The sequence below is a fragment of the Megalobrama amblycephala genome, linkage group LG14 (genome assembly GCF_018812025.1).
Source record: "Megalobrama amblycephala isolate DHTTF-2021 linkage group LG14, ASM1881202v1, whole genome shotgun sequence".
In the NCBI taxonomy this organism is placed as follows: Eukaryota; Metazoa; Chordata; class Actinopteri; order Cypriniformes; family Xenocyprididae; genus Megalobrama; species Megalobrama amblycephala.
In genome coordinates this window covers 758387-770580 of record NC_063057.1, presented here as the reverse complement: position 1 = coordinate 770580, position 12194 = coordinate 758387, and the positions used below count along the sequence as shown (strand labels likewise).

Below are 12194 nucleotides of genomic sequence, written 5' to 3'. Positions count from 1 at the left end.
GACGCAGCTGTCTGGGAAGGTGTGACACCTGTCACTCAAGATCAAGGCCTGACAGGAAGTGGCAGGCGTTTATGCCCTTATTAGGACCAGACTGTTACTTTTATCCTAATGTTATTTTGACAAGTTCTTTCAGCAGAAGAGGATGTTTTGTTCTTCACTGCAGTCTCTACTGATCATGATTTAATTTAACAGAGAAATGACTGAACGTTAATCTGAAATGAACACGAAAACTAAAAATAATTAAAAACACACAAAAAAACTGCATAAAAATAAAACTAATTTATTCAACGCCAAACATTATCCTCTCAAACGAACAGTCACTTGTGCTTCATCGCTCACTTTGCGAATCTCATTTTCAGCCTCTCGGCCAGCGGTCGAGGACTGTCCACCGAAGCGTCCGAATCCTCGTCCTCAATCTTCCCATGATGCACCTGGACGAGGGTGGCTGGTTTTTCTGGGGTTTTAGCAGGAAAGCTCCTCATCTGGTCACGATTGGGGGATTTCTGGGGGATTTGGGGTCTCTGTGGTTTGGACGTGACCTTGACTTTGCTTCTCGGCTTCTGTGATCCGGGTCGGTTCTCCACATCGCTGTCGTCACTGATTCGGCTCGTCTTACACACCGTTCCTCCGGCGGTTTTCGCTGCAGGTTTTTTGCTGGGATTCTGCTCGAGGTTTGTTTTGGTTGTTGCACCTGCAGCTGATGGGATTGAACGGAGGGATTCAGGACTCTTGGGATGTTGCGTCCGGGTGTTTTTCACCATTATCCGCTCCTTGAGAGAACGAGTCGAGCTTTCCGCAGGTCTCGGGTCAGTCTTGTCGCTCGAGGAAGGAGAGGCCGTGAACGAGGAAGAGTCCCAGTCTATACTGCTGAGATGCAGCTGGCCAATCAGAGCAGACACCGAAGGGGAATTCTGGGAAGCAGGAGAGCGCTGGGCTGGGATCTCAGGGGACGGAGGGGAATCAGGCTGTGGTGGTTTCTGGGAAGTTTCGCTGGATAAAACGGCATCTGGATCCGTGTCCGTCTGCAGAGACATCTGAGCGAACAGATCCGACACGGCATCGTGGGAATCGGCCGGCTTCTCTTTCTTCGCTTTCGGCTTCTTTTCTGCAGAAATTGAGACACAAACACACAATTGATCACAATTTCCATTTCCTGCTGACTTTAATACAATTCTTCTTCCTTTTAATATTAATTTATGCTTTAAAAATGATATTGTTTTTGTAACTTCAGCATTGTTTGTATTTGGAGACTTTGTCACAGAAACTTTCCCTTTATTTTTTGTCTTTTTAACATGTAAGTTCATTACAATAGTCACAATTTTTTTGCTTGAGGAACGACTCAAAATGAGACTTTTTGCCACAAATGTTGACCAGTGGTATTTTAGTATCATTAATACACTATTTATTAGTATTTTTAATTCAATTTTATGTTTTCATTTTCATTTTATTTAAGTCACTTTTAGGTTTAGTAATTGTCGTATTTACATTTTTTTTTTTTTTTAAATGTCTGTTTACTTTTTATTTTATTCTTTAGTAATTTAAATGACAATTAGTTTAGCAAATAATTGAAATTATAGAGAGTTTTTTTTATTTATTTTTACAATTTCCTTTTATATATATATTCCCATTAGCATTTATTATTTAATTAAAAGTTTTTTGGGGGTCTTTTTGCCACAAATGTTGAGTGTTATTTTACTGTCATTAATACAGTATTATGGCATTTATTAATATTTTTAATTCATTTTTTAGGTTTAGTAATGTCGTATTTACATTAAAAAAAAAAAAAAAATGTCTGTTTACTTTTTATTTTATTTCGCTTTCATTTTAGTAATTTTAATATTTTAACTTCAACTAAATGAAAATTCGTTTTGCAAATAATTGAAATTATAGAGTTTTTTTATATTTATTTTTACATTTTCCTTATATTTGCAAATAACTGAAATAAAATGAAAAAGTTTTTTTTTTAATTAATTTTTACATTTTCATAAAAAAAAAAATCCTGTTAACATTTAGTTTATTTTAATTAACATTTATTATTTAATTAAGTGTTTGTTAAGGGGTCTTTTGCCACAAATGTCAACCAGTAAATACACTATTATGGCATTTATTAATATTTTTAATTCATTTTTTAGGTTTAGTAATGTCGTATTTACATTTTTTAAAAATATGTTTATTTACCTTTTATTTTATTTCATTTTAGTAATTTTAATACTTCAACTTAAACTAAATGAAAATTAGTTTTGCAAATAACTGAAATAAAATAAAATAAATGAAATTAATTGAATTTTAATTAAATGTTTTTTGGGGAGTCTTTTTGCCACAAATGTTGACCAGTGTTATTTCAGTATCTAGTATTTTTGTATTATATTTTCTGTTTTCATTTTAATTTCATTATAATGTGTGTGTGTATATATATATATATATATATATATATATATATATATATATATATATATATATTATTCCTTTTAACATTTATTTCATTGAAAGCAATTTTCAAAATAGTTTTAGTTGATGAAAACAGCACTGTTGTCGTCTTTACTGAACCCAACACTTCCTGCTGATCATGTCATTTTTGTTTTTTTAAAATAACTAGCTCTTATTTTTATATTTTTAGTATTCATGTTAATTTTAGTTTCATTTTTAGTCACTTAGTTATGTGCTTTTGTTAGCATATTTATTAGTTTTCTTTTAAAATGTAAAATTTTTATAATTTATTTCCAGTTAATAATTGTAGTGCTTCAGCTTAGTTTCAGTTTATTACCCAGACAACATTTCTGATGTTCACTGATATGACGTTTAACAGGAATGTTCTCAATAGTTTTGGTTGAGGATAATAAAGTGTGAAACTGACAGCGACTTCTGTGCGACACCTCGCGGTAATCAAAGCGTCTGTGTGTGTGTGTGTGTGTGTGAGCTGTCGGGATGCGCCGGCGCGGGTGTGAGACGCTTCTGAGCTCAAACTCTTTGATCCCGTCCTTCAACACAGGAAAAACACCCAGCGCTCACCTGCTCTCGCTGCCAGACGCACAGGAAGATCGCTCGACCTTCACAGCTTCAGATCGCATCTACAGAGCTTTATTAGTTTGAATGAAAGCACGTACTCTTCGTTTTGTTCTCCTGAGCCTCGGCTCTCTCCCGATGGAAGTCCTGGAGGATCTCGGGAAACGCCAAGCTGAAGAGAGACTCTTCCTCGACCGTCCGTACCTCCGTCTGCTCCTCACAGCCGTCGGCGAACACATAATGATCTGTCACACAGTTATTATCATTAAAAACATATCAAACACAGTCATTCATCATAATAAGGAATTGTTTTCACATTTAAAAGCGTTTCATCACTTCCTTTTGCTCATGAATCTCACTCAGACTCAGCGAGAGCACTTGTCGAGCCTCTTTAAAGCCGTTTTAAAGATATAATAAATATTTTACGAGCAGAGCTGTGGATTGTGGGGGTTCGTGCTGTTGAGGGTGTCTGGAGGAAGCTCTTTTAGCACCTAACGGTGATACATTTGTTCCGTCACCTGTGACCCCCGACCCCTCCTGATCTGACCTCACAACAAGACACTAACAAGCTCGTCACACGCTCACATCACGACACTCACAAGCTGCTTACATTTAATGTTGCATCTTATTATATTATTGCAGAATAAAATCTACTGATGGAAACGAATAAACGTTTGTTTGTTTGTTTGACCTGGTTTCGTCCAGATGACCTCGAAGCAGGAGACGCCGTTCTTTATACGAGGTTTATATATTCTGTTGAGAAGAGAGAGAAAGATATTAACAGAAGAAGATGAAAAACATTTAACCCTTATAGGGTCTTTTTAGAACACAAACGATGTTTGTTCAAAATAAAATAAAAAGTTCTCTTTGTCCAAATGACAGTTTTTAACACTTTCTAGATCTACAAATGAAAAAAAAAAATCTTGTTTTTATGTTAGTGTAGAAAAAAAGTCACTCTCAGGGTCTTTGGGGTCTCCAGAGACTCCAGGCAAATAAATGTAATTTTGTAACAAAATACTTGTTTTTTAAAAAGCAAATGTAATTTTACTCTGTTTATTAATGTTTTTACTTCATATTTGTGCAGTTTTTGGAGGATTTATCATATCTTTTAAATTTATATAAATAAATATTTTTTATTATACAAAAACAGCTTTTTATGTAAAATTCACTTTCTAAAAGACCCACATTTCTAACTTTCATTCATAACATGGATAATTTGACATTGTTTAGTTTGAGATTTTTGCCCATCTTTTGGAAAATGCAGTTTTAAAAGTAAAAAATGATCACTTTATCCAGCAGATGGCAGCAGAGCTCCACTATTTGCTATTTGACTGACTGAAAGACATCTTTTCACAAGTATTTTCTGCTGGATTCATGTCTAAATATTATGAAATCACAATTATGACAATAAAAATTATATTTTGTCAAAGTTTAGCATTTTTTTTGTACTGAAAAAAATACGTTTTTCAAAAATGTTGATTTTGAGGATGAATTTTGTCCATTTTCTAAGCGGGTCTCATCATAATGTAACAATACTGAAAAACTGATTTTTTTTTTATTACAAAAATGCTAAACTTTGACAAAAAGTAGCTTTTATTGTCATAATTGTGATTTCATAATATTTAGACATGAATCCAGCTGAAAACACTTGTGAAAAGAGTCTTTCAGTCAGTCAAATAGCAAATAGTGGAGCTCTGCTGCCATCTGCTGGATAAAGTGATCATTTATTACTTTTAAAACTGCATTTTCCAAAAGATGGGCAAAAATCTCACACTAAACCATGTCAAATTATCCATGTTATGAATGAAAGTTAGAAATGTGGGTCTTTTATAAAGTGAATTGTACATAAAAAGCTGTTTTTGTATAAAAACCTATTTAAAAAATATTTATTTATTTATTTATATAAATTTAAAAGATACGATAAATCCTCCAAAAACTGCACAAATGTGGAGTAGAAACATTAATAAACAGAGTAAAATTACATTTGTTTTTAAAAAAACAATTATTTTGTCACAAAATTACATTTTGTTTCCTGGAGTCTCTGGAGACCCCAAAGACCCTGAGAGTACTTCCCAAACGAAGACCGCACAAGGGTTAAAAACAATAAGAACAAATTAAAATACAGGTAACACACTCACACACACACACCTTATAGGCTGTATGAGGCTGTGAGAGTCTCTGCCTCTCTGTCGGTTCATCAGTTCAGTGTAGGTCACGAGCGGGAGGATCTTCTCGCTGCTGTAGTGTTTGGGCCAGTCCATCTTCTCCAGAGCGAACGCCTGCGGATTCAAGCAGCGCCTCCGTCAAACACCGTCCGTCTAAACCCAACGCTTTCACACACTCAGAGCTGTACCTGCATCAGCGACAGGTTGGGTTTCCTCCTCCGGAAGGGCGGCACGGGTTTGTCCTTCGTCACCAAAAACTCACTGATGATCTGAAACGTCAGCAAACGCCAAATGAGGATCATGTGACTCTGAAGACTGCTGAGAATTCTAGACTAGGACTCACTTCTGTAAACGGGAACTGCTCACACGCCAGCGTCTTCCTGTCAACATGATCAGACATTGTGATTATTACCCATAAGCTCTAGCGTTGTGCTCATGTTTACCGCGCTAATCGTACTTCCTGATGTTGGCTTCGACGGAGGAGGCCTGGCGAGAGTGTTCAGTGCGATGCCAGTCACAGGGACACTGGGAATCGTAGTCCTGCGGCGAGCAGAAGCGCTCGCTCTGACAGAACACACAGCCGCCGCGCTCGTGAGATTTAGCAGAGCCTGGAAACACGAGGAACAATGTGAGAAAGCTCCGGTTCAGGGGATTTCTGTCATCGGATCGGACCAAACTAACCAGGGTGTCGACAGACCAGACAGTGGGTGACCTTCTTCACCGCGACCTCTGACCTTTCAGATCTGTCTGAGCTCCACTCGTCGAACCTGCAGCAGAGCGAGAAACACACTCAACTCTGATATAAAACAACTTCAAGACAGAATTGTCTATTTTATAATAAATGCTAATATTTTATAATAATGCAACCGAGATTACTGTGAGAAAACCAAAATAACCTCAAATCAATCTGGTAATAGAGCCGTGCTTCACTCGAAATTAACATACTACAAAAAAAATTAAATAATTAAATAATAATAATAATAATAATAAAAAAATAAAAATATTTTTTTCCTCCCCTAAATAACTAAATACTAAAAAAACTATTTATTTCAAAAATATATTTCTTACGTAATATAATAAAAATAATAATTAATATAAAATTAATACAATACAATAAAATAATAAATAACTATAATATAATAAAAATAAATAATATAAAATACTAAAATTTAACAATCAAAATAAATTGTAATAATATTAATAATAATAATGATAAAATAATAAAAATATTTTCAATAACTAAATATTAAAAACATAAAATTAAGATGTAAAAAATGTAAAAATGTATTTCTTACATAATATAATAAAAATAATAAAATATAATACAGTAAAATTAAATTGTTTAATAATAAAAATTAATATAATAATAAAACGAATAAAAAATATTTTCCCTCTAAATACTAAAAAACACATAAAATCAAGAAACTAAAATGTTTTTCTTACATAATAATTAAAATAAATAATATGAAAATAATACAATAAAATCATTATAATATCATTACATAATATAATAAAAATAAATAATATAAAAATAATAATATAATAGAGAAAAAATCAATTGTAATAATATTTTTCCTCCCCTCAATAACTAGATACTAAAAACACATAAAATCAAGATATAAACAAAAATGTATCTCAAATAATATAATAAAAATAATAAAATATAAATACAATAAAATAATAATAATATTCTTACATAATATAAAAATAATAAAATATAATACAGTAAAAAATAAATTGCAATAATAACAAAATAATACAAATACTTTTTACTCTAAATACTAAAAAAACACATAAAATCAACATATAAACAAAAATGTAATTCTCATAAAATATAATAAAGATAACAAACAATATAAACATAACAAAATAAAAATAATAATAATAATAATACAATAAAAAATAAATTCCCCTCCCCTAAAGAAGTGTTATTTTTAATTGAAACTTCACAAAATAAAGTTCAACTGAATGTGTATTTATTTAATATCAGTTTCTGTTAGTAAATAAAAAATAAATAAAAATCAAGCAGTTATTGTTATTTCAGTATCACTGATATATAGTATTTGATCATATTTTGACCACTTTATATTTTCTGTTTTCATAATAATTTTGGTTCATGTTTTTAGTAATGTTGTGTGTTTAATAATAATAAGCATGAATAGAGTAAGTGAGAACGGCTCATACTTCTGCAGGAGAGTTTGTCCTCTCAGACTCTGAATCAGCTTCAGTGTTTGTTCTTTCCCGACTCCAGCGACGCCCTGCAGGAGCAGAAACACTTCAGAGCTTCATCACGTCACTGCAGTCTTACTCAAACTTATTCTTCTAGGTTCGCACCTTCGGGATGTAGTCGCAGCCCAGGAAGATGGCCAGACCCACGAGCGTCTCTCTGGACAGCCCGAGTTCAGCCTGAACGCGAGACATCCGATAGCAGTCCACCTGAGGATCCTGCGGGATCACCGAACACACGTGAGCGCGTGATGACGTACAGGGCATGTTTAGAGACTAAACCATGAGAGGAACCTTAGAAGTCATGTTGAAGTTCCTGTAAACGGTCCGAGCGCCGTACAGGAAGGCGTCGCCGTCATTCGTAATGCAGCCGTCTACCACGCCCTGAGAGTCCAGGAACGCACACATGGCCTCCGCTTCACCGGCCGCCGTCACCCACGGCACGCCCAGACAGTCCAACATCTCCGCACACTGCAGACAAGAGAGTTTCATGCAGTTAAAGTGCCTCCATTATGCTATTTTAAAGTTGTTTAGAGTCTCCTAAAGCAGGTTCACATGCATCTAAAATCAAAAAACACTTGAATTTCCTCATAATATCCACTGCAGCATCAGCTCTTTTCTCTCAGTGACTGAAACGCTTCGTTCAAAGATTCGGTCTCTCTAAGCCCCGCCTTTCTGAGAGCTGCTCTGCTCTGATTGGTCAGAAACCAAACACTCATTATCATATCTGAATCTTGTGAGACTGGATTTACTGACGACTCGTTTCGGCAGTTCAGAATCAATTCTTCCTTTTAGGAGACAAAAACTGAAAGTGAATGTTTGAAAATGCATAACAGGACACATTAATCATGTGAATAAAGGCATGCGCACCTCTCTCAGGACGGCCTTGAATCGGCCTCTGCTGGTGTTTTTGGCAGCTGCTGGTTTCGGGACGCTCTTGGCCTTCAGACTGCCGAATCTCACCTCAGAGCGTTTGCTCATGGTCTCGGCTTTGATCTTAGGAGCGTCTCCCTCCATCACAAACACCAGCTTCACACCCATCAGAGTGAGCGAGGACACGCGGAAAAACAGATTCCTGCAACAACACGCGTGACACGTCACTGACGTCACGTGACCGACTCTGAAATCAAACCGTACAGATTTCAGACTCACCTGAGATGCGGCTTTGTGACTTTTCCCATCATGCCCTGCACATGCTGGGCCTCACAGACCCACAGGCTGAGATCCACGGCGAGGGTCTTTCCTGAAAGACTGTAGAGCGGGACGGACTGCCGGACCGGATCCAGAATGGACCAGAGCTCAGAAACCCCCATCACCTTCAGACCAGACAAACTAATTAATTATATATAGAATATTACAGCTCTCACATCTTTGAGATAGATAGATATATATATAGATATATATATATTCAGTCGTGCTCAAAAGTTTACATACCCCTTGCAGAATCTGCAAAATGTTTAGTATTTTAACAAAATAAGAGGGATCATGCAAAATGTGTGTTCTTTTTTATTTAGCACTGTCCTGAATAAGAGATTTTGCATAAAATATGTTTACATTATGTACATTATTGAACGGGTAATTTTTATAAATTCAGCTATTTTTTGACTATAGTCAAAAAATAGCTGAATTTATAAAAATTACCCGTTCAATAATGTACATAATGTGCACTACTGTCTATTCAATATATTGTTTAAAACACTTTATTATTTAGTATATCATTTTTAAGCAATTACTATATTCTGTTTGTACTTTATTACTATATTCTATCCAACATATTAAAGTACAAGTATCGACTATTCAGATAAACAAAAGACAAAATAACGTCAACTCTGACATCAAAGCGCTACAGTTTATGAGGAGAAATTGATACTTACATATGTTATATGTATCTCGATGTGTAAAAAAGTGATGTTTATATGTTTAATCTGTTGTTTTGCAGATGTTTTTGTTGTGTAAACCCTCAGTTTGAATATTTGAACTCGCGCCTGCTGAAGAGCTCGATCGTGTAGAATCACATCAGCGCCTCTAGCGGTCAGGAGGAAAAACACGGGTTCCGCTTAATAACGTTTTAAAATGTACAATTATTTTATTTATTTTTTAAACTAAAAAACGCTAACGAACATACGAAAATTCTTTAATTAGATTAATAACTGTAAAAAAAAGAAGTGAATTATCAGTGATTTATTCAGGATGTGACGTTTTCAGAGACCCGTATGTACGTGACGTGTCTCAATCCCGGAATTCAGCAGCGCAGGAACTTTAGAGCTGAGCGGATTCATCATAAACATCACATAACCAACACAATAATTGTGAGTAATACAGTAAATTAAACTATAATGTGTCCTTTTTACAGTCTATGGTGTAAAAGCATCAATGCCACGAGCAGCAGTTCTGATCTTTAATGTCGTTGCATCACATCTGATCATGATGTGTTACACTTCATTAATATAATCATGCGATGTGTTTTAAATGCCTTAAAATACCATTTCATTGTTATTATAAATCAGTATGTAATCTTTAATCAGCACCGTGTCATCTGAATTGCACTATAAAGTATATGCAGTTGTTGCAAAAAATGAACATTATATATTTTCATTTATTTCTCCAGGGTTCCGGAAGTACAAACAGCATCCATTTTGTTAATCGATTAAACTTGCTTCTGCTAAAGACGTCAGCTCGCTTTATGTCAGCTTATTTTTTTAAAGAAAAGAAAAAAATCGTTTTTAAGGGCTGAATTCGGCAGGTGGAAAAACTACATCACCCATGATGCTGTTGCACTGCGAATGACGTCATCTCCTTACGCTCTCAAAATACTTAAATATTTGTATGTATTTGCAATAAACTTAAAACATATTGTTTCTACAGATATAATCAATGTCTTTAAATGAGTAGTTGTATAATTCTACATCGTTTTTAATTCGATTATGCTGTTCGCAATGCTTCATGGGATTGTAGTTTTTTCCTCTCACTGAAGCCACAATCGTCTATCTTTGTGTTTTTATCCGATTTTCAAATAGTTTTTTGCTTCAAATCAAAGTTTGTAATGCTATGATTCACCTCCTAGCTGACTAAAATACTTTTTTTCCTATTGGAGAGTCTGAATTGCAATTTATAAAGTCAGAATTGTGAGATATAAAGTCTGAATTGTGATAAAAAGTCCGAACTGCGAGATATAAAGTCGGAATTGCGAGATATAAAGTCCGAACTGCGAGATATAAAGTCGGAATTGCGAGATATAAAGTCGGAATTGTGATTAAAAAGTCTGAACTGCGAGTTATAAAGTCGAATTGCGAGATATAAAGTCGGAATTGTGAGATATAAAGTCAGAATTGCGAGATATAAAGTCAGAATTGTGATAAGTCCGAACTGCGAGTTATAAAGTCGAATTGCGAGATATAAAGTCGGAATTGTGAGATATAAAGTCAGAACTGCGAGATATAAAGTCGGAATTGCGAGATATAAAGTCGGAATTGTGATTAAAAAGTCCGAACTGCGAGTTATAAAGTCGAATTGCGAGATATAAAGTCGGAATTGTGAGATATAAAGTCCGAACTGCGAGATATAAAGTCGGAATTGCGAGATATAAAGTCGGAATTGCGAGATATAAAGTCGGAATTGTGAGATATAAAGTCAGAATTGCGAGATATAAAGTCAGAATTGTGATAAGTCCGAACTGCGAGTTATAAAGTCGAATTGCGAGATATAAAGTCGGAATTGTGAGATATAAAGTCAGAACTGCGAGATATAAAGTCGGAATTGCGAGATATAAAGTCGGAATTGTGATTAAAAAGTCCGAACTGCGAGTTATAAAGTCGAATTGCGAGATAAAAAGTCGGAATTGTGAGATATAAAGTCGGAATTGCGAGATATAAAGTCAGAATTGCGAGATATAAAGTCAGAATTGTGATAAGTCTGAACTGCGAGTTATAAAGTCCGAACTGCGAGTTATAAAGTCGGAATTGCGAGATATAAAGTCGAAATTGCGAGATATAAAGTCGGAATTGCGAGATATAAAGTCCGAACTGCGAGATATAAAGTCCGAACTGCGAGATATAAAGTCGGAATTGCGAGATATAAAGTCGGAATTGTGATAAAAAGTCCGAACTGCGAGATATAAAGTTGGAATTGCGAGATATAAAGTCAGAATTGTGATAAGTCCGAACTGCGAGTTATAAAGTCGGAATTGCGAGATATAAAGTCGGAATTGCGAGATATAAAGTCGAAATTGCGAGATATAAAGTCGGAATTGCGAGATATAAAGTCCGATTGCGAGATATAAAGTCCGAACTGCGAGATATAAAGTCAGAATTGCGAGATATAAAAAAAAATACCTATTGGAGAAATTAATGGGGAAAAATACTTCCGGAACCAACGTTGCTGAAAAAGTAGGCGGGCCCTTATGCACTCTATTGTGTTGCTGTAAAATTAACATGCTTTTATAACTGCTGTAATGAAGGTAATACCATAGTACACAAATACAGTAATAAACAAACACGTGATGTTTTGCAGCGTGATGGTGACGGACGTACAGCTGGCCATATTCGCCAACATGCTGGGCGTGTCGCTCTTCCTGCTGGTGGTTCTGTATCACTATGTGGCCGTGAACAACCCTAAGAAACTGGAGTGAGGTTGAGAGGTGAGCAGACGCACACATCAACACCTGATCATGTGTGATAATAATGACGGGAATAACGGATGTTTCCTCCGGCAGGATGTGGAACGGGGAGAATCGGAGGATGATCCAGCCTGTAAATGTGCGTTTTGTATGAAAATCATGGGAATAAATTGTCAGAATGCGAG

At 35.2% G+C, this 12194-nt stretch overlaps 2 protein-coding genes across 3 annotated transcripts; one reads left to right on the top strand and one right to left on the bottom strand.

The window, feature by feature from the left end:
* Positions 1-260: 260 nt before the first annotated feature.
* On the bottom strand, positions 261-9427 carry LOC125245597 (flap endonuclease GEN homolog 1). Its single transcript, XM_048156266.1, has 14 exons — positions 9269-9427; positions 8547-8710; positions 8265-8469; positions 7689-7865; positions 7503-7613; positions 7353-7426; positions 5850-5935; positions 5626-5776; positions 5512-5548; positions 5357-5437; positions 5152-5282; positions 3695-3756; positions 3105-3248; positions 261-1105 (listed from the first exon to the last, which is right to left on the bottom strand). Exons 2-14 carry the CDS (start codon positions 8705-8707, stop codon positions 336-338), a joined length of 2190 nt encoding a protein of 729 aa, XP_048012223.1. The 5' UTR covers positions 8708-8710; positions 9269-9427; the 3' UTR covers positions 261-335.
* Positions 9428-9553: 126 nt separating this feature from the next.
* ost4 (oligosaccharyltransferase complex subunit 4 (non-catalytic)) lies at positions 9554-12193 on the top strand. 2 transcript variants are annotated; one of them, XR_007179577.1, is made up of 3 exons: positions 9554-9703; positions 11904-12030; positions 12106-12193. XR_007179577.1 is itself a non-coding variant. In XM_048156270.1 (2 exons), the coding sequence occupies exon 1, from the start codon at positions 11908-11910 to the stop codon at positions 12019-12021; it is 114 nt and encodes a 37-aa protein (XP_048012227.1). In that variant the 5' UTR covers position 11907; the 3' UTR covers positions 12022-12030; positions 12106-12193. The 2 variants fall into 2 exon arrangements, 1 of the variants encoding a protein (XP_048012227.1); XM_048156270.1 differs by lacking the exon at positions 9554-9703 and having other exon boundaries at positions 11907-12030.
* Position 12194: the final 1 nt, after the last annotated feature.